The sequence below is a fragment of the Arachis hypogaea genome, chromosome 18, assembly GCF_003086295.3.
Source record: "Arachis hypogaea cultivar Tifrunner chromosome 18, arahy.Tifrunner.gnm2.J5K5, whole genome shotgun sequence".
NCBI classification, from domain to species: Eukaryota; Viridiplantae; Streptophyta; class Magnoliopsida; order Fabales; family Fabaceae; genus Arachis; species Arachis hypogaea.
The window spans coordinates 16797591-16819882 of record NC_092053.1 but is presented as its reverse complement, the minus strand read 5'-3'; the positions used below and the strand labels follow the sequence as shown (position 1 = coordinate 16819882).

The window sequence follows — 22292 nt, the reverse complement described above, 5'->3', positions numbered from 1 at the left end:
AGGCACAGCTATCCTCATAGCTGTTATGATCTCCATGGTTATGGTTATGTTATATTTGGATGCTGTAAGAAACGAGCGCTTATTTTACTTGTGAGGAATCTGGACACACAGCTAGGATGTACCCAAGAAAGTTTTTTTGGAATCTAGTGCGAACCCAGCAACAAGGTCGAGTGTTTGCCATGACTGCTGATGATGCTATGCAATCAGACGCCCTGATCCAAGGTCAGTGTATTGTCAAAGATCAATTTCTAACTGTACTGTATGACTCGGGTGCATCGCATTCCTTTGTTTCTTTAACTATTGCTCGTGAGTTGGGACTAGATTTCTCTGAGTTGAACTTTGATCTGATTGTCCATACGCCTGCATCCCAAAATGCTTTGACCAGTTTAGTGTGCCTGCAAGTACCATTCGCTATTAGGAACAGGACTTTTATACATGATCTAATCTGTTTGCCTCTATGTGGTTTAGAAGTTATTTTAGGATTAGATTTTGTTATCTAAGTATCATGTTTTCCTTGATTATTTTAAAAGAACTATTGTTATTCCATCTGATAGTCTATGTACTAAACCATTTCTGTCCCACACCTTATATCTGAATTCTGTAAGAGTTACCTTAGGCGGGAGTGATTATGAGGGGTATGTTCTGTTAGTGGCTAGCTCAAATGATAGTGAACTAAGCTTAGAACGAATCCGAGTGGTGAAGGAATTTCCTGATGTTTTCGCAGACGACATACCTGAGTTTCCTCCTTAGTGAGAGATAGAATTCAGCATTAAACTAGTACCTGAAACCGGACCAATTTCCATAGCACCGTGCCGGATGTCACCACTGGAACTTACAAAGTTGAAGAAGTAGTTGGATGAGCTACTTGGAAAGGAATTTATTCGTCCTAGTGCATCATCTTGGGGAGCTCCAGTATTGCTAGTAAAGAAGAAGGACGGTGGAATCAGACTTTGCGTAGATTACCGACAGCTAAAAAAAGACACTATCAAGAACAAGTATCCATTTCAACGGATAGATGATTTGATGGATCAGTTGGAAGGTGCAACTGTGTTCTCGAAGATTGATTTGCGATCGAGCTATCACTAGATTTGAGTGAAAGAATCAGATATACCGAAGACTGTATTTAGAACTCGTTATGGTCACTATGAGTATACGGTTATGTCGTTTGGACTAACTAATGCTCCTACGATTTTCATGGATTACATGAATCGTATTTTCCGTCCATACCTTGATCAGTTTGTAGTAGTTTTCATAGACGATATTCTCATCTATTCGAAGACAGAAAGAGTGCATGAAGAGCATCTAAGGACTGTATTGCAGACACTGAGGACTCGGAAGTTATATGATAAACTATCAAAGTGAAAATTCTGGACAGCGAAGGCGGATGGAGTTCCTGAAGGACTATGATTTTAAGTTAAGTTATCACCCAGGAAAAGCGAACGTGGTGGCAGACGCTTTGAGCAGGAAGAATTTGAATATCTCTTGGATGATGATAAAGGAAGAAAAGTTACTCGCGGAATTTGAGGACCTTAAATTGGCTATGACTGAGACGTCAAGTGGAGTCCGTTTGGCCCAATTGCATATAACACCAGATTTTAAGATTAGGATTCAGCAAGCACAAGCACAGGATTCAGAAATGATGACGATGCTGAGACGGATGAAAGTAGAGGAACCAGAAGCTGTAAGACTAGATCGTAGCAGCCTCTGGAGATATAAGAACAGAATTTGTGTGCCTAGCTCTGGAGATTTGCGGCAAAGGATTCTTGCAGAAGCTCATCAAAGTATATTTTCTATGCATCCTGGAGTAACAAAGATGTATCAAGGATTTGAAACAAATGTTCTGGTAGCCGGGCTTGAAGAAAGAGGTAGCTGATTATGTCTCAAAATGTTTAACCTGCCAGAAGGTGAAGGTGGAACACCAGAAACCGTCAGGAACCCTGCAACCCTTGGAAATACCATAATGGAAATAGGAGCAGATCACTACGGATTTTGTCACGGGATTGCCAAGGACCTCAACAGGACACGATGCTATTTGGGTAATTGTGGACAGGTTAACAGAATCAACATATTTTCTTCCGATTCGAGTTGACTATACTTTAGAAAGGCTAGCACGAATATATATTCAAGAAAACATACGACTACATGAGATACCTTCGTAAATTGTCTCAGATCAAGTTTCGAGGTTTACTACTAGATTTTGGGGAGCTTTTCAGAAAGCGTTCGAAACAGAATTGCACACGAGTATAGCATACTATCCTCAGATAGACGGACAATCAGAGCAGACAATCCAGACGTTAGAAGACATGTTACGATCATGTATGATAGACAACCAAAGCAGCTGGGATAAGTATTTGCTGTTGGTCGAATTTGTCTACAACAACAGTTGCCAATAAAGTATCGGGATGGCCCCATATGAAGCTCTCTACGGAAGGAGATGTCAGACACCATTGTGTTGGAATGATGATGGGGAACCTAGTGTCTTAGGTCCAAACTTAGTGTAAGAAACTACTGAGAAGATAAAGGAGATTCGTCGAAAGATCCAGACGGCACAAGGCCGACAAAAGAGCTATGCCGATAATAGACGTAGACCCTTAGAGTTTAGTGAGGGAGATCATGTCTTTCTAGAAGTAACTTCGATTACTGGAATAGGTAGAGCCCTTAAGACTAAGAAGCTTAACCCACGATACATAGAACCTTTCCAAATACTTAAAAGAGTCGGTCTAGTAGCTTATCAAATAGCCCTTCCTCCTTATTTATCAAACCTTCATGATGTTTTTTTTTTATGTCTCGCAACTTAAGAAATATGTTCCCGATGATAGTCACGTTTCACAACCAGAAACAATACAGTTATACAATGATTTGACATATCAAGCATCACCAGTTCAGATCGTAGAAAGAAGTGATAAGCAGCTAAGAGGCAAGACTGTTCGCTTAGTCAAAGTAGCATGGGAACCAAGAGGAGAAGAAGAGCACACTTGGGAATTGGAAGATAAGATGAGAGCTAATTACTCGCATCTATTCTCAGGTAACTGAAATTTTGAGGGCAAAATTTTCTTTTAGGAGGGTAGAATGTAACAACCCCGGTTTTCGAGAACGCAAAATCTTTTCTGAAAGTACGGATTTCTCCAGAAGATCAGTAAAGGGAAAACCTTTGATATATCATCAAGTATCTCAATCCTCATTGTCATTATGTCATCTTTAAGTTAGAACCTTTTCTGAGACAAGCTCGATAACGCAGTCACGAAGAACCTGGTTTTTGAACCGTATTGGTTAGAAGTTTTGATTTGTTTTTTTTAAATAGTCTCAGTTTGACGAATCGGACTCGATTTATGAGAGAAGAGAGATAATAGGATGATATTATCATTATATTAGTATTAGAAGCTTCTTGAATAATATTATAAGGTTACCTGGTCAGTTTTAGTTAAAAACAGAAAATTGGTTTAACCGGGTTTACGATTTACTGGTGCATCTTAGCACCAACACTCTCTGATGAATTTAGCAATGCTAAGGCCTCATTATACATGTAATATTCTCATAATAAATATGTTACTAGTGTCATTTATGCTAGTAGTTCAGAAAATAATTTTTAGAGATGTTTTTACGAGTGTTCTGATACACCTAGTTTTAGTAGTTGTACACCAGAGATATTTTAATATTATTTTAATCCACCTCCAAGCCAACCAATCACAACTCACCCTACACCCCCAAGACACTCCAAGGCTGGTCATTTACTCCCTTTGGCCGAAATTGAAAGGAGAGAAAAGAGAGAAACTTTCATGAACACTTAATCTTCAAAGCTTGATTTCTTCTGAACCAAAACTCAAATCAAAACTCCAATTTCACCAAAATGATCCTCTCTTCTTCCTCTACATAACCATGCAACTTATCAAGGATGGAAATAAGGTGAGATGGCTGTCTCCCTCCCATTTCAATTCGGTTTTCAAGGAAAACCATGCAAAACATGTGTTCTCTTGATGTTCTTCCTTAGGAATCATGCTTAACTTGACTTGAGGGCCAAGAAACGTTAATTTCCAGCAAGTCTAAGGTGAGATATCTCTTCCTAACATGCTGAGGGAGATTTGGTCAGTTGAGAGTTTGTCAATTTAAAGTTGTTCTTGATGTGTTTTAGGAGGAAAAAGTGCTTAAGGACCACCTGAAAGTCTAACTGAATTAGGAGCAGCAAAACCAGGTAGGGTGTCACGAAATTAATCTTGATTATTTGTGTTTGAGTTGTGTGAATGTTGTATAAATTGGCTGTGCTAAAAATTGGTTGCTTATATGATTGATTCTTGGTGAAAATTTGGTGAAATTTTGATGAAATTTGATGAAATTCAAGCTTTAAAGTTCATGTTCTTGGGCAGATGGAAAAACGAAAACCTAAGCTTAAATTGAGGTTCAATTTGTGTTGAAATCATGTAGAAAAGATGGGGTTTTAATGGCTGCTAATTTATTATGAATTATAGTAAAAATCGGTTGCCGAAAAGACTGAAAAACGGGTAAAAACAGAGAAAGAATCTGAAGAATTTATGAAGAACATGAAGAACACTTTGAGTGTGGTGAAGAACAATGAAGAACACCTTTTTGATTCATAAAAGGGCAAGGAAGTAATTAATTTGGTGTTTGAGGGGTTATATGGTAATTTCTGGAAGTTAGGGTGGTAAAAGTAGAAATATTAAAAGTTACGGGTGGTAAAAAGTGAATTTTAAAGGTTAAAAGTAAAAGTAAGTTAATTTTCGAAAATTTAATGATAAAATAATAAAAAATAATAAAATATTAAATAATAATATTTAATTAAAAATAATATTTTAATAAAAATAATAAAATAATGCGGAAAAGGCAGTTTTCTGTAAAAGTTTTAGAAAGACAACTTTAAGCGCAGAATTTCATAATTACCTTCATAAAACACTTAGGGAGTGGTAAAAACATATTAGTGAGGCAAAGATAAATAAAAGATAAAAAGTTGAAGAAAAGATAAAAATCGAAGAAAAAGTCTGTAAAGTTTTAATGACAGAAAAACAGACAGAGACTAGTGAAAGAACTAGGGCAACATAGTTAGTCCTGGAATTGCGAATAGGGTTATGTATTATATGAAAAGTTAAACTGTTTTAGTATAGACTTAATGAACCTATACTTGGGACAGACTAACTATTCATACCGAAATTTACATAAGCTTTAAATACATATGTTAAACAGAGAAATCAGAGCAGAGTAAAGAAACACAGAGAACAGAGTAACCAGAGTAGAGTAAAGGGATACAGAGAAAAGAGTAATCAGAGCAAAGTAAAAAGACAAAGAGAAAAGAGTAATGTGATAAAGAGAAATGGTTTGAATTAAGATGTTGTAAAAGTGAAAGATGTAAAGTTTGTACAGTATGATTGAACAGAGAAAGAAAGAGGTACTGCATAAGAATGTGAAAATGATGATGAATAATGAGAATGATGATGAATGATGATAATGAGAATGATTATGTGATGATTTGTTGCTTGAGGCAACCCAAGAGATATTTATTTGTTGCTTGAGGCAACCCAAGAGATGTGTTTATTCATTTGTTGCGTTAAGGCAACTCCAGATATACTTGTATGATCATCTGCTGCAGTGAGGCAGTCAGATAGATAATGGTATGATCACTGAGAACGCTTTCCTACGGTACAGATCCATATTTTATTTCTGTAAGGCAGAGGGGTTATTTCCTGCTACAGAAGTACCGTGACCACCTGTTCCATTTCTGTAGTGGCAGAGGGGTTATTTCCTGTATACAGAAGGTGTGTCGGCGTACATCCCTGCAGTGGCAGATGTGTTATTTCCTGCGTGCAGTGGACCCTGTGGTGGCAGAGGGGTTATTTCCTGCACACAGGGGTATAGCCAATAGGAAAGCCTTATCCAGACAGAGGTTGCTGGATAACGTCGGGAGCGGGTTAGTAACCGACAAATGAGCTCATTACCTGCACTAGGGCTAGACATGCATCATATTTGGTTGCGCATTTACTCTGTTATGGTTGTTGTTTGAATGTATGATTTCTTTGTTTGTATTCTATTCACTGTGTCTGTGTTTTATTTTCTTGTATTCTCTTGTTTTTGTTTTGCTTTCTTTTTTCTCTGTTTTCTCTAGTTTTCTGCTTCTTCTGTTCACTACTCTCGGTATTCTGCTATTTATCTGCTAAACAACACAGAATTAATGAACTTAACTAATAACCCCGACCCCACTAAGAACTCCCCAGTTCTTACCCCTTCTCTCTCCCTTCCCCCTTCAGATGGAAGCAAGAGTTCCTCTCCGTAGTTCGCTGACGATCGTTTGCGAAAAGGATTCCGCTCTAGGTAGTCTTCTGAGTCTAGGGTGAATCCCGTTCTCTGTTTATATGTATATACTGTGAGACCAGCCAATGTCTGCACCCTGTTTGTACGTGAACTTTAACCTAAATCCTATGTACGAGACTCCTGTTGTGTGGCTACTTGATGAGGTACCAGAGAGATGTCCTATGGCAATGTCTGATCGTGCAGAGGAGTAGCAGATGATGTTCTACCTTTTGGTGACGTTCCACCTGACTTGAGTTTTGAAGACTTAGAATGCACTTTCCCTCACTTTAGTAGTTTAGAGGGACTAGGCGAGTATAGAGTCTAGGCTAGCCTGGGCGCCAGCTTAGGGACTTCTTGAACAGGTCAGGACCTGGGATGTTGTATGTATATATATGTATATAGATATTATTTAGCTATATCTAGGGGCGTTCTAACTAATAGTCTATTTTCTAATAAAGGCTGGATAACTGAATGTTGCTAGCTAGTTGTGATGTATTTATGTGTGGTTGCTTATAACTGTTTTATCTGTTATCAGCTGTGAGTTGATTATGAATGATTCCGTCTATTGATCCAAATGTTTTCAAAAAAAAAAAGTACCTCGCTAACTAACTACGCTTTTAACAACGAATCAGGCTCATATAATAAATAATAGATAATAATTAGGATGACAAATTGGTAGCACTCAGTTTCTGGTATGTCCTAGGCATACTGAAAATTGGGTCGTTACAAAATGCTTTTCAAGTTGATTCTTTTAAAGCTTTGAGATTGAGTTTAACCCGTTGAGAATTTATTTGAGTTAATTTTATTGAGAATGTGAAAAATAGAATCCACTCTTGAATTCAGCCCGGCTTGCTTTAAATGATCTGGTTTGATAAATGATTGTTGCTGAACCGTTTCTTTAAAGCTTTGGAAATGAGTTAATTCAGTTGATATTGGTGTGATTTTGAAACAGTTTTCTTGAGATATGCCAATGAGGCGACTGTTGGATTTAGCTTGATTTTGAATTGATTTTGGATTCTAGACTGTTGAAAAGGATTGTGGAACGGTTTAGTTCGGACCCGAACCGGGTGGCAAAGTCCAAGTTTTAGGGGAGATGCTGCCGAAATTTCTATAACATCCGAGTCTTTATTGAAATGTTGTTTGGAAAAATGATGAGTTAAAGACTTATACTATTTTATTTGAATTATCAAGAAAAGGATGATTCATGCTTTTGAAATGAATTACTAAAGAGGAAATTGTGATTTAGTCTTGCTTCTTAAGAAAGGCATTGTATCTCTTTCAGGGGAAAGTTATTTAGATGAAACTTATGTTTTAAAGCTATTTTAAGTGTGACAAGGGCAATGCCTTTGAATTTGACTTGAGGGTTTCAATTAGAGGAATTTCAATGACTTTGAAAGAACTTGAATGTCTATTGACAAGTTTCATTTTGAAATGTTTTGAGAAAGGTTTTAAGTACTCTTCGAATTCTGAATTCTTGCAAGACTAAAACAATTTTGAACAGTTGAAACGTTCTAGAATTTATCATAGATGTTGAAGTTGGTTTTGCCTAAGTAAAGGAAACGGCTTTGAAAGAAGTAAATGATTACGTGACTCGGTTTGGCTTAGATCCTATTTTATTACTCAAATCGAAAAGCCAATGTTTTAATGATTTTAAATGAATTTGGCGAAATGAGTTATGCTATTCTTCCCTAAGGACTTGGGACTCTGCCGAGGAACTTTTGTTACAAAAATCCCATTGTTGGATGGGTGATTTTGAATGTTTCAAAAGGAATCTTTAACTTTCCATGGTTTTGGAAGTTTTGGAAAGAGGAAGCCGAGAGTGGCTTGTTTTAAAAAGGGGAATTTTCCTTGAGTAAAAGTGGCTTATGAGCCTGAGATAGTTTGAGAAATGAGATCTTTAAAGGCAAGGCTGAAAAGAGTTGAAATCTGATTTCAAAGTGAAATGAACTGAAAAAAGTGATTTATGGCTTAAATGCCGGTTTTATGAATTTGATGATGTTGAATGGTGGAAGTGTTGTTTTGTTGTGAGCCGGAATGGCTGTGTATGATTATGAATAATGGCTGGTTCTGGATTGAACCGTGAGTTGGAATGGCTGTGTATGATTATCAATATTGGCTGGTTCTGGATTGGACCGTGAGCCGGATGGCTGAGATGGATGTTGATCCATGGCTGAGAATGAATGCATATATGCTGAGATATTGATAATTGTGATGTTGCACTTCCACTATCGGAGATAAGAGTTTTCCTGGGAGAAAGCAGTGGCTAGCCACCACGTGCTCCAGGTTGAGACTCGAAGCTCTTTTGACCCTATGTCGTCAGGGTGGCCGGGCACTGTGAAAGCCCCGAATGAGCTCACCCCCATAAATATTCACCAGTGAGGGTGATGGATATGGATCATGATTATGATCAAGTTTATATTGAGTATAACTCGAGTTGGGGAGACACGATAGAGGGACAGTTCAATGGTTAGCTACCAGGACTTGTCGGGTTGGCTCTATAACCGACAGATGATATCATCAGCCACTAGGGACAAGCATGCATCATATGCATCTATGTGACATTGTTTGGGTGTGCATATTGTACTTGGTTTGCCTTGTGATTACTTGTGATTAACTGCTATTTGTTCTACTTGCTGTGACTGTTTGTTTGTGCTTGAACTTCCTATCTGTGTTTGCAACTGGAACTTTGTTGGATTGTGGTGATTGGTTGATGGTTGGATTGTTTGGGCCTAGGGCCGTGGTTAAAATGAGATGGACCGGTGGTTGGTTTCGGTTTTGTGTGTTTCTGGTTTGGAAAAATATGAAAGGCTATTTTGGTTCAGCATAAATAAATCTTTTTGAAAGGCTTTTGAGTTTTTGAGAATTGAACGGTTCTTCTTTCAGAAAAGATTTTCAGACTTTACTTTTATTATAAACCGTTGTTTTTGAAAAGGAGGCATAAGACGGTTATCAATCACTAGTACGGTTTATCTTCACGTATCCTATTACAGTAATTCCCAAAAACCCTCTACTGAGAACCCTTTCGAGGATGATGTTCTCACCCCCCGTACATTTTTTCCCTTTCAGGATATGGGCGCAGAAGTCACAAAGAGTTTATTTAGTTGTTGTTGAAAAGCTCTGTATTGCTTTAGATTATTACTTATTATACCCTCGCCTTTATCTTGATATATTCTGTAAGAGGGATAGGAATTGTATTGGGTAATGCTTGTAATATTATTTATATATATATATATATATATATATATATATATATATATATATATATATATGTGTGTATATATATGGATGTACTCTTTGTGAGTTGTTGTAAGTGTATTGAATGTATGGATGTACGTTGTATAGCAAAAGTATTTTTGGGAACGGTATTGCGGTTTAAAGTTTGAAACAGGCTCATACTTTAGTATTAAATAATATAAGTGTCGTCGTAATGTCCGAGCTATCAGAATCGCGCAGCCGGAAGCGTGAACTTTGGTAGTTAGGGTGTTATAATTTATGTATTTTAAATAAAAAAATTTTAATTTTATATATAGATATCATTTCATAAGCACTAGTTTGTATGAAAATAATTTATTTTTTTGTTGATAAAAAATAAACTAAAAAAATAAGAGAAAGAAATTTATCCAAAATAAGTTTATAAACCACAAAGATATAGTTTTGAATTTTTTCAACTTTGTTTATATTAAATTATTAATAAAATACTTCTTGCTATGCTTTCTTCCTCTTCGTTTTGTTGCTGCTATGCTATATTGCTATCTGAGAATTGGCGATTTTTTTTATTAAACATGACATTGGAGTAAAAAATGACGTGTTCTCATTGCAATTTAACTCATGTTTGTTTCAAAATTTTCTTTTTTATTATTTTTTTTTGTCTCGGTGCATCGAATCAATGCCCATTCTTGTTGATGTGTTTTATACTTTTATTCATTGACTATTAAAAAAAATATAAAAATATAAAAAGTTGAGAAATCGTGTGACAGTGTATAAAGAGTATTGGAGTTTGTGTCCGTGGATCGCCATATCTTGTGCAACGTGCATATTATTATTATTATTATTATTATTATTATTATTATTATTATTATTATTATTATTATTATTATTATTATTATTATTGGAGTTTGTGTCCGTGGATTGCCATATCTTGTGCAACGTGCATATTATTATTATTATTATTATTATTATTATTATTATTATTATTATTATTATTATTATTATTATTATTAATGAATGAACTCGTGTTAAGCATGGAAATTAAAAATTACATAATATATACATAATGGTTTATTAACATCTTGCATTATATAATAGAAAAAAAAAACTACATGAAAATAAGAATAGTACCATGTCCAGCACAAAATATAAATAAATGGATGCTGTATTACCAGATTTAATAAATTACTTTCATTCAAATAAAGGTTATGATTAATAGATAAATTAAACATATATATTACAAAAAAAAAAATTGAACTTTTACTAAATAATCAAACAATTATGTTTTATCCAAAATGTTAGAGGAAAATTACAATTAATTTTAAAGAAAAATTCATAAATAAAAAATAATAAGGTAAATTACAATTAACTTTAGAAAAAAAATTATAAATAAAAAAATAGTGAAAAAAATAAATAAATGTAAAGATAAAATTGTTATGATAAAATTGTTTGGACATTAAAAATTATATAAAGATTAGGTTTTGATAGTAGTAAGTGGTTAAATAATATTATCCAAAAAAAAAAGAACCTAATAGAAAAGAGAATTGACAAATAGAACTAAAATTAAAGAATTAAATTTATGACAAAGAAATGATCATATTAAATAAAAAAATATTAATTATCAAAAATAAAAATATAAATTATAAAATGTGAAAATAAATAATTAATTAAAGTTTTAATAATATGAAAATTAAACATGATGTAACATGTAATAGCAATGAGGAAAATGAAATATATATATCTCTCAAAAATAGTATATTTTTTTTGGAATTTGAAAATTAAAAAGTACAAATTGATATATCCTTATGAATGAGTCAACTATAAATAATTAAATATAATAAAAACAGAATCATGTGATTTAGTTCAAGATTTACATGAACATTCTAATATTGTCTATATAAGGTAATAAGTTTTAGAAGAAAATCAAAGAGAATTTTTACTTACAAGTGTTTTGTATTTACAAGCTTTACAAGTTTGAAGAGAACAAAATCCACTAAACGTGCTATTTATGTTATGTACCTCTTTAAAAGACTTTTAAATCAATTAAAATCAATTAACGCGCAAATATATAACTACTATGTTTCAAAAGATTTCGTTTCTTTTTTTGAGTTTCTTGCCAAATTTGTTGGATCTCCTTCGTGCGTTCTTTCTTTGCTTCTTTTTTTTTTCGATTTTCATGGTTTCTGAAATCAAGCTTTGAAATCGTTTTAAAGATAATAGAACTTCAGAAATACACCCAAACGATTACATAAATACACCCAAACGATTATAGAAATACACCCAAATGATTACAGAAATACACCCAAACGGTTACAAAAAGGATTACAGAAATACACCCAAACAGTTACAAAAATACACCAAAGGATTACAGAAATACACCCAAAGAAATTAAGAAATACACCTAAAACATGGGGAGACAGTATATTTCTTTTTGAAATCTTTTAATGTTTTGCTGGTTAAGGATGAGGCACATGACAGAAACAATCTAGAAGAAAAACCTAGAAGAACAGTAAAACAGTACCTTGAATAATGTTTCTTCGTTTTTTCTGGTGATTTTTGATGGAGATTTGTATCTTTTCTTCTTGATTTCTTCTACTCTTCGCGAGGAGTTAGAACGTTTCTGCATAATCATAATTTGTTTCGAATGTCCCTTAAATCTTGACGGTTTGCGTTTTGATTGAGGAAGAAGAGGAAGAGTGAATGTGTTGTGGAAGGGTGATTAAGGCGCGTGCGTTGGACGCTTGATTCTAAAAGAGTGGTGCGCATGCTTTTTTCTTGAACTTGAAACAATTTGTATAGGTTGTAAGTCAAAAAGACTTGTATGTGTAGCAGGCCTGAAAATCAAAATATGAAATAAACCAAATAAAAAAAAGCAATTAAAGTATAAAAAATAAAAACATGTGATATGTAATAATATATTTTGATTATTGGAAAGTTAAACTAAAATATAGTGATATATGATGTGATTATCATATAAATTAGATGGTACAAAAAATATGCTTTCACCATTCAATGTAACAAAAATAATCTATTGATGGAAAATGTAATCTACAAAAAGATTAAAAGAATGATGGTCATCCCTAATTATTTCTACATGATTTTTTAATTTTAATATATTACATAGGTACTTAGATGATATAATTAGCATTACTATTAGAAGATATGAGATTTGGGATCAAATATACCTTAGATACTGAACATTAAAAAAAATATATACGGATTAAGCTACTACTATTATTTATAATGTATTGATAAATGGTGTCTAAAATAACAGAAAGAAGGAAGTGTTAAAAAATAGGATATGATATAATTAAAAATATAGAGTAGTAAAATTACATATGTTCAATGAAAACACAGCACATGCATAGCTGTAAATACAATGTTTGGAAAGAAAACATAATTATAATAAATATGAGAAGAGAAAAAAGTTCTAATCATCCTCTAGCAAACTCTAAATAATAAAGGGTCACTTTTTTAAAATCTCAGCATACATTAACCTCCTGAAATGAACAAAAAGAAATTAATGATTAAATAAATTATATTCAAAATCAACTATATAAAGACAACCAATTACACATTTAATTGAGTTTTTAAGGTGTCTAATTCATTAGCAAAGCAACCAACAATCTTCTGACTTTCTTTACTGAAGATTGAGACATAAGCCTCCCCACTATCATCAGCAACTTTTATAGCCATAATGTATCTAAAAGAGGACAAACTAAATTTTAATAACATTTTATAATATAAACTTCTTTTCAGAATAAAGATTTCAAAAGTTGAATTTTCTTAAACTGCATTATTCATCATTTTTTGGCAACCTTCACACCAATACCCAACATAGATGCTCTCTCTCTACGACTTTTTTTGTTGCAAGTTTTGCAAGCATGATACCACATTGCTTGTCTGAATTTATGAAGCTTATGTATCTTTTAAGGCTGAAAAATGAAGGTTGTGAGAATAACAAATTAGAAAATCCAATCAATTTGCAAAACTTCAAAAATTTGAATTTCCTGATAAAAACATACACATACTGGAACTATTTAAACTATTATAACACTATAGGAAGTTAGAACTCAATGAATGCACAATTCAATTCTAGTCTTGATTAACCATTAAGAAACTTTGAAATTCTATGGTACACTTAATTTATCTCTTTGTACATAATGTTCAATCACAAATGTTAGTACTAACGCCTAAACACCATGTATGTAAAGAGAACGTGTAACTTAGCATGATAAGACATATAGCCCTGCTGTTTATTTTTTCTCTATCACTATCATTCTCCTAATCTCCTAGAAGTCTTTTTAATGAGTTTCCTGGTGCGAAATTTAAAGTCCACAAACTAACTGGCAAATGCACCGGGTCGTACTAAGTAATACTTCAGGTGAGTGAGGGCCGATCCTACGAGGATTGATGAATTAAGCAACAATGATTAAGTGACTGACTTAGTTAGACAAACAGAAAAGATTGTTGAGAGTTCAATTGCATCAAACAGTAATTCAGAGAATCAGAAAATAAGCAGTAAATTGAGGTGAAATATATATAGAGAAAACGGTTAAGGTTTCAGAGATATCTATCTTTCGGATTGACTTTTCTTATTAACTATTTTAATCATGCAAGATTCAATTCATGGCAAACTATATGTGATTAAACCCTAATTCCTTAGACTTTTTTAGTCTCCTCTAACTTTCATCAACCGCCAATTCCTTGGTCACTTGATTCCAATTAGAGGGTGAAGTTCAATTCTAGTTTATATGCCACAGAAACCCTAATTACCTAAATATAAGAGGATTATATTTCATGTATTCCATTAAGTCCAAATAATTAGAAATTTAGGAGAAATTGTTTTCAAACTGTTGTTCAAGTAAAGAGTTTTTCCAAGTTATACAAGAACTCAATTAGAACAAGGGTCATACTTCCGTTCCACCCAAATTCATAAGATAAAGAACGAAAACAATTCTTGAAATAGAAATCAGTACATGAATTAAAATAAAAAAAATAATAGTATCAATCCATACAATAGACAGAGCTCCTAACCTTAATTAACAGTGGAGGTTTAGTTGTTCATGGTTCAGAGAGAAAATAAGGATTCTAAAAAACTGTCAATTGCGGAATGAGGTAGAAGAGAAGAGAGGAGCCCAAAAGACCGATTCTTTTCCCTTTTATATCTAATCCTAATTAATATAAATTATATTTCCTAAAACTAAATAATATCTTTTCCTATTTTAAAAATAAAATAAAATTTAATCAAAACTTAATAAATAATTCGTGCAGTTTTCACTTGGACGAATGGGGACCACTTGATATGCTAAAGGTGGCGCCAAACTTGGAGGCGTCGTTGAGGCCGTATGAAATCTTCAAGGTTTCCTTAGCTGGCGCCAAACTTGAGATGTCTCAAGTTTGGTTTCATCATCTACTTCTTGTATTCCTGGAGTCTGAGTGTGTGGCGCCAAACTTGGAGAATCCCAAGTTTGGTGCCGTTGAGACCACATGTAATGGGAAAGTGTAGTGCTCCTGTTCTCCAAGTTTGGCGCCACCTCCTGATTTTGCTGCGACTTCGTTTCTTCACGCAAATTCTGTTAAATTCGTCCAAAATGCAACCTGAAATAAACAGAATTGTACACAACTCAAAGTAGCATTCATAGTGGCTAAATGATATTTAAATATTGATTAAACTTAACAATTTAAATACAAATTTACTAGAAAAAGATAGAAAAGATGCTCACACATCACTTCCTTCCTAATCTATCCATGCATTCTCTTTTCTTAATTATGTGCATCCTTTTTAAAAAATCTCATAACCTTGTGATGAAAAAAATCAAGTAATAATTTAATGATATATAACAACATATAGCCCTACTTTTGGTATTTTCTTCACAAAGCTCACCAAATGATACCTAAATTTGAAATTGTACTAAATTTCATTCACATCACCAAAAAACACCACAGAACATAGTTCAAAATGTTAGAAAAATTCATGAGAAGATGATTGAGTCAAAGACAGAACCAAGGACTTGAGAAAGAAAGAGTAAAAATAAAATAAAATAAAACGAAGTACAGGAGTTCATGAACATTCCGAAAGACATAGGTTCCAATGACATCAATGCCTCCTTCTTTCGCCTTGTGAATTAAAATCTTTTCACATCTGCACATAACCCCATTTCCAACACAAAAAAACAAACACCAACAACCCAAGAATTTGGTAAAAATTTTAATTTTATATATTTTCTTTTGTTGAAGATAAGAAATAAGAAATAAGAAGTGAGATAAAGAAGAAGAGACCATTACATTAGGGGTACTTCTGGAATAATATATGGAGCCATAGAAACTGCTATCACTGCCTATTTGCTGTCGAATCCCATAATCATCACCATTGATCATCTCGGCAGCCTCACATAACGGCACAGCAACATCATTCTTATCTTCATAAAAAGCCTGGATGATAGGTGAAAGAGAAAGGGGGATACAACATTAAAATGTGAATAAAAAGAAAGATGGATTACGTTAATGATGATAGAGAAAGCAAAGGATTGGAAAATGAAAGAAGTTAAGAAAAAGTGTTAGAAGAGAAAGGACAAGAATTAAATTAGGTTAGGGAATAAAAAATGGAAGAAGTAACCAACATAAAGAGGATGTGAAGAGAAAACAAAAGAAATTGCTGCTGTTAAGATGATGGAGTACGGATGATCTAACAGGAGAGGGGACGTACACAACATCAACACCCACCATGAAACACGCTCCTTTTGTTCACAACTCATAAACTCCATTTATATACCTGAAACTCATAAGTCAAGAGATAAACAACCTTCCTTAAAATTGCCAAAAAAGAGGAAAGAAAACAAAACCTTTGGATGGTGGCTTTGGTGAACCAAGAAGCATTAAGGGCAGATGGAGAACGCAAGTGATATAAATTTGTAAACCTTATTTAGAGTTTGGTATAAATAGAGCAACAACCACATTTATATAAAGATACTTATCACAACAAACTTAAGCCAAAAAATAAATTAAAAAAAATAAAAAATCACAATTCTTTATAAATTATAAGATTTCAACTAAATAGAATCAAAGATTACATAAGCAAAAAAAAAAAAATGTAAGCCTCCAGATTACAAAGAACTTGGGTAAATAAGAACTTACCTATTTTCACTCTTTTTTTTTTTTTTGTGAGTGACTCTTTCTCTAATCTTGCCACTATTTCCAATGCCATCCACTTTTACCATAGCTTCAATTTTTCATGCTAAATGTATATTAAAAGAGAAATCTTAAAACCTTTTTATTTAATCAATCGAGAGAAACAACACAACCATGAGAATTTGATCCCAAAATTTAACTTTCAAATGATAAATCTTTAAAAAAAAAAGTGTTTTGAAAAAGAATAAAAATAATGGGTGATTAAGTAAACTACAGTGAAAGTATTGGTAATCCTAAAAACATATTCATATAATGGTTAATGTAGGTTCTTAGTCACATCACATCGTATATTTGATATGATGTGTATAGAGCTCCAATAGAAGTATAGAACAACAGCCATTCTGACAATCATATGTCTAGATTGAAATTTTCAACTCATTCAGCTTAAAAAAAGTAATCCAACTCAAAATTTATAATAAAATTAAATATTTAAAGAAATAAAACTCATTTTTTTTGTTTTAAAAAGACTTCAATTTGCTTTTATTACATGCTAATAATTAACTTTAATTTGAAATTCTCTCCCAACAAGCTTGTTATCGTAACTTACTTGAAATTTAAAATAAGTTAACACAACCTACATAGTTAAAGGGAAAGCTCTCACTAGAGGTGAGATGACAACTACAATATTCAAGTCCAAATTATTGTATGTAAATATTTAGTTAACATATTAGTTTTGCATCAAAACACTATGCGAATGCAATTTTTCTATTGAGGAAATTGAAATCCATAGAGAGCACAATCCAGCAATCAACTCTTTATTTATATTATTAATAAGTTAACCATATCAGAAAACTCACCTTAAAAAATAAAATCAAATCAAATAAAAGCAATCTTTTTCTTCCAAGAGTTTTCACAGAAAACAGAGTTATATCACTCAGAATATGAAGAAAACTTAAATGAATTTCTTGTGTAATCAACCCAAATAAACCCCAAAACACAAAAAATCTACTAAAATAATCCACAAAAGAGGAAAGAGAAAGAGAATGACACAAAATTAGAATCATAAACAATGAAAAAAATGAAAAAGGCAATGTTAGAACTCAATAGAAACACAAATACAACTTTGATAAAAATCAAATTGATTCAAAATGAGGAACAAAAAGAATTAAAGTGAACATAATTAAAATAGGGAAAACAATACAATCATTTGATATAAACCTTTCTAATCTTGTCACTAGAAGTGAGAGCAAGTGTTGGTTCTTAGAGATAAAATTGGCAACAACACCAAAAAAATACTCCGTTGGCAAAAAACTACAGGAATGAGAAGATAGTTTAGTCAAAACTAAAATGAGAGAAGAGATAAAACACTTAAATAGAGAAGGTAGCCACCTAGAGATTCTCTTTGAGAAAGCCAAGTGAGTTGAGGACATTATGAGCAAAGTCAAAAAAGAATATACTCAGTCTCCAACCAGCTGCAAACCCCTTCTTTTTAAGGAATGAATAAAATATATTTTCAGTTAAGCAAATCAACAAACACCACAAAATGCATTCCAATTCCAAAATTTAAAGTGAAAAAAAGGGCACATGTAATAAACCAATCATATTTAAATCACATGTCTATATTAAAATTTTCAACCCATTCACCTTAAAGCCTAAATTGTTTTTGGGCTTCCCTAGGGGAATGACGACCGTCCTCAAGTGTCTGAGCTTTTGAAAAAATTGATGATGTTCCTCTTAATCCTTTTGTGTTGCAACATGAAATTGTAAGCATTTTGATTAGAAAACTTGACTCAGACACTTCAGATACTTAAATATTGACAATTTAAATTTGAGAAACAAACGTAAGCTTTCTTATTAACATCATACTTTGTTGTAGCAAGCTTAGCCATATCAGCAAGTGTAACCTAAAGTACAGTAAAAAAAGTTATACTCCATGAAAAAGAATGTTAGTAATGACATAATGCACAAAAAATGGCAGACTTTAGGAAATTTTTATCCTATAAATTGTTTAAAATATTGGACACACCTAGACTTCGGAATCAAATAGATAATTTTTGTCTAGACCAAATTTAGCACTATAATGATTTCAAGCTCAATTATTCTAATATAAAGCATTTAAAAATAAACAAATAGTTCATACACAAAGTTCAAGCATCCAATATCTTGTCCATGAGAATCTTCATTTGCGTCTTTCATCATGATAATTGTAGTGCACAACATCACTCCTTTTCACCTAAAGTAACCAATATAACTATTGTCTCCTTTCAAGATTGTATTAATAATGAAATCAAAACAAAAGTAAATAACCAACCTTCAACTTCTCATGAGCTTCCTTCTTAATCTTTCCATGAATTCTCTTTCCTTAATTATGTGCATCCTTTTTTAAAGATCTCAAAATCTTGTGATGAAATAAAAAACCAAGTAATAATAATTTAACGATATACAACAACATATAAATGTGTAACAAATAAATTAACACTTATAACTTCGTTTAAGAAAACATGATTGATAGGCATTAACGGAAGCACTACAGCAAGCACAAATACAATGCACATACAAAAAAATGTCAAAAGAACAAAAGAAAAGGCATTTATAGTAATATATCAGCTACAAACGTATGCATAGTTTTATCAAATAATCAAATAATAAAAGGAACATATGAGGAAGTCATCCTTTGAACAACACGTTCACTAAATCATTATAGAGATTAGACCATTAAAGGAAGATGAAATTAAACAATAGACAACAGTAAAGGATGTTAGTACTTGGTGAAAACAATGGGTGCATTAAGTAAATTGCAATGATTTCAAAACAACAAATCAATTAAGGAAACTTTATCCATTAAAAAAAAGTAACCAAATTTGAAAGGATTTTCTACCTTGGATTCAGTTGCATAATGCATATTTCTTGTTCAAATAATGCACTGCCTAGATATACATAAACAAAGAACTGAAATTTTTAAATAGTCTTTACTTTTTCCAGAATCAGCACTATAATGAGCACTGAATCCAAGCTTCCTAGCATCATTCATTTTTAGAATAGCCTAAAACCTGAGCACGAAGTCGAATTATCCGGGCATCTCATTATTTTTTTTAAAAATGGTATCGGAAAGAAGAACACCACAGAAGCTCTAATTTGACACTAACACCAACGACAAAAATAACTAAAAAATTAAATATATATTGGGGCTTAAACAACAGATACCAATTTCATTGAAAAATCATAACTTTGTCAAAAGTTTTCAACGACAAACATTAAACCCAGAAAAAAAGAAGAAAGAAAGGCAGAACATGAAAGATCAATTTACCTATATTTTGCAGGGAAGATGTGTTCGCAGAAGACATGCATTGTGATGATGTGCGATATCAGGAGCAACAAAAGAATTAATAAAGTGGAACTGAGGGCGTTATGCACAATGCCGAACAGTTCTTGAACCCTGAAAAGCAACGTACCAAAGAGGAAGATATGGATAATTGAAGAATATGATTTTGTTAAAAAGGAAGGAAGGAAGATTTGTGACTCGATATAATTGGATTTAGATGCAGAAGAAGTCCACAGTCGCTGCCGCTTCGTCAACCACTGTAACCCCAAAATACAAAAAACTCACTTCAACATCTCACAAAAGAGGAAAGGGAAAGAGAATGTAACAAAATCACAACGATCAACCGTGAGAAAAAATCAGAACCATAAGCAAACTAACCATGAGGAATGATGAAGAATACGGAAGTTGAAGAAAACAACAGTGCAAGTGTGCAACCCTTCTGGACAAACTATGACGCCACTGTACGTAAAACAGGGGAATTGGAAGAAGCATTGGAATTCGAACTAGCCTAACTCGAATTACGAAGGAACACGTGATTTACATAATTCGAATCTACATGGTTCGAACTACCAAGGAGCATAATTCGAACTAGCTTGGTTCGAATTACACATTGAACGCTTCCCAAAGTAATTCGAACTTAGTTGGTTCGAATTACTCAAAATTTCCCTCAAATAGTAATTCGAATGGGGTTGGTTCGAATTACATAGATTTCGGCTATATAAGGAGTTTGAATCAGCCTCATTCGAATCACTTTTCCATTCTCATACCCCACCAAATCCCAGAGAAAACGACCCAGATTCGAGCCGACAAAGACTCGAACAGAATACTCAGCCGATGGGAGACGATCCGGAAAGGCTATATCGGTTGGACGGAGTTGCTCATATAGCTGGGGTCATCAACGACGAGGTTAGTAGATAGAAAACTTTGTGCTAGCGGTTTATCTGAGTTAGTGGTTTTGCATGCGATTTTAGTGGCGGTTTATCCTAGTGGAATTGCAAGTGGTTTATTTTAGAGGTTTTGCATTTTGTTTAGTTGGTAGTTTATGTTAGTGGTTTTTATTAGTGGTTTTTGTTAGTGATTTTGTATGGGATTTTGTTGATGGTTTATGTTGGTAGTTTATTTTGGTGGTATTGGAAGTGGTTTATTATGTGATTTTGTGTGCGGTTTATGATAGTGGTTTTGCATGTGGTTTTCGTAAGTGGATTTGTATGCGGTTTATGTTAGCGGTTTAGGCATGTGGTTTTGTTGGCGGTTTAGGTTAGGAGTTTTTAGTAGTAGTTTTTGTTAGTACTTTTGTATGCGGTTTTGTTGTTGATTTATTTTGGCGGTTTATTTTGGTGGTATTGGAAGTGGTTTACTATGTGGTTTTGTAAGCGGTTTATGATAGTGCTTTTGCATGTGTTTTTCATAAGTGGATTTGTATGTGGTTTATGTTAGTGGTTTAAGCATGTGGTTTTGATACTGGTTTGTTATATTGGTTTTGCATGTAGATTCTGTTAGTGGTTTCCATAAGTGGTTTCCGGTGTTAGTTATTTTTGTCACTGGTTTTCTAAGTGGTTCTAATAATGCCGTCCATGTAATGCGCAGTCACAGCGATGCATCAGGAGCATGCGGCGGCACCAGGGCATGAGACTCGATGAGCGGTATGTTCCGTACTTGCAGATGGCCGGATTATACCATCTTGCGAGGCTGAACGATAGATGGTTCCGGTTAGATGAGCCCCTTGTCAGTGCCTTCGTCGAGCGGTGGCGTCCGGAGACGCACACCTTCCATATGCCGTTCGGAGAGTGCACGATCACAGCCTTCTGCTTCGCCAACCAAACCCTCATGTACGTCGGCCTAAACCCAAAGTGTGCGGCCGTGGCATTTAGGAGCACCTTGATGCTGACGGATGCATCAGCCCTAACCATTGGCATAATGAATGCCGATATCACACGATAATCCAAACTCCTGTGGTCGCTGGAGATGGAGGTGGCGAGACACGTATGCGGACCATTGTACCGTTTGACCTCTCAAAGGCCCTTGCGATGTCGGAGACTCAGCCGAATCAACCATGTGCACCCATTCCCGAACTCAGAACACTTGCCCATATACCGGCGATAGTCAGACTCCACTACCATGTACTGTACCCCATGGCAGATGCTATAAGTCTTCACACTTAACAAGGCCTCATCTTTATCCTGAAATTGTTGACCAACCTGGAACTCTGTCAGACCTGCAGACCCTTCCGCATCTCTAGCGCCAAATCCAGCAGGCTGACCAGGAACCCCCTCCTGCCTCATGGCATCCAAGTCCAAAGAGGAAAAATGTGGAGGGTACTGCTGTGTGCCAGAGCTAG

The 22292-nt window shown here is 33.9% G+C and overlaps 1 protein-coding gene across 10 annotated transcripts; it reads right to left on the bottom strand.

The window, feature by feature from the left end:
- Positions 1–14461: 14461 nt before the first annotated feature.
- On the bottom strand, positions 14462–20468 carry LOC112771649 (uncharacterized). Of its 10 annotated transcripts, XR_003187141.3 has the most exons (9): positions 20333–20468; positions 19940–20211; positions 18944–19030; positions 18773–18865; positions 18499–18536; positions 18277–18372; positions 16211–16276; positions 15790–15936; positions 14462–15102 (listed from the first exon to the last, which is right to left on the bottom strand). XR_003187141.3 is itself a non-coding variant. In XM_072225586.1 (8 exons), exons 6-8 carry the CDS (start codon positions 16266–16268, stop codon positions 15067–15069), a joined length of 327 nt encoding a protein of 108 aa, XP_072081687.1. In that variant the 5' UTR covers positions 16269–16276; positions 18277–18372; positions 18499–18536; positions 18773–18865; positions 18944–19030; positions 19940–20078; the 3' UTR covers positions 14462–15066. The 10 variants fall into 10 exon arrangements, 5 of the variants coding, with proteins under 5 accessions (XP_072081687.1, XP_072081688.1, XP_025672224.1 ...); XM_072225586.1 differs by lacking the exon at positions 20333–20468 and having other exon boundaries at positions 16125–16276; positions 19940–20078; XR_011876439.1 differs by lacking the exons at positions 18277–18372; positions 18499–18536; positions 20333–20468 and having other exon boundaries at positions 19940–20078.
- Between the last annotated feature and the right edge of the window lie 1824 nt (positions 20469–22292).

What these genes read in the sequence shown, in the direction of transcription:
- LOC112771649 (XM_072225586.1), bottom strand. Translation starts at nt 16,268, where the DNA reads ATGGAGTTTATGAGTTGTGAACAAAAGGAGCGTGTTTCATGGTGGGTG. An exon ending in TCTCTTCACATCCTCTTTAT is followed by an intron (nt 15,937 to 16,124) that starts GTTGGTTACTTC and finishes CCTATCATCCAG; the next exon opens with GCTTTTTATGAAGATAAGAA. An exon ending in ATTCCAGAAGTACCCCTAAT is followed by an intron (nt 15,103 to 15,789) that starts GTAATGGTCTCT and finishes TGTTTATTTCAG; the next exon opens with GTTGCATTTTGGACGAATTT.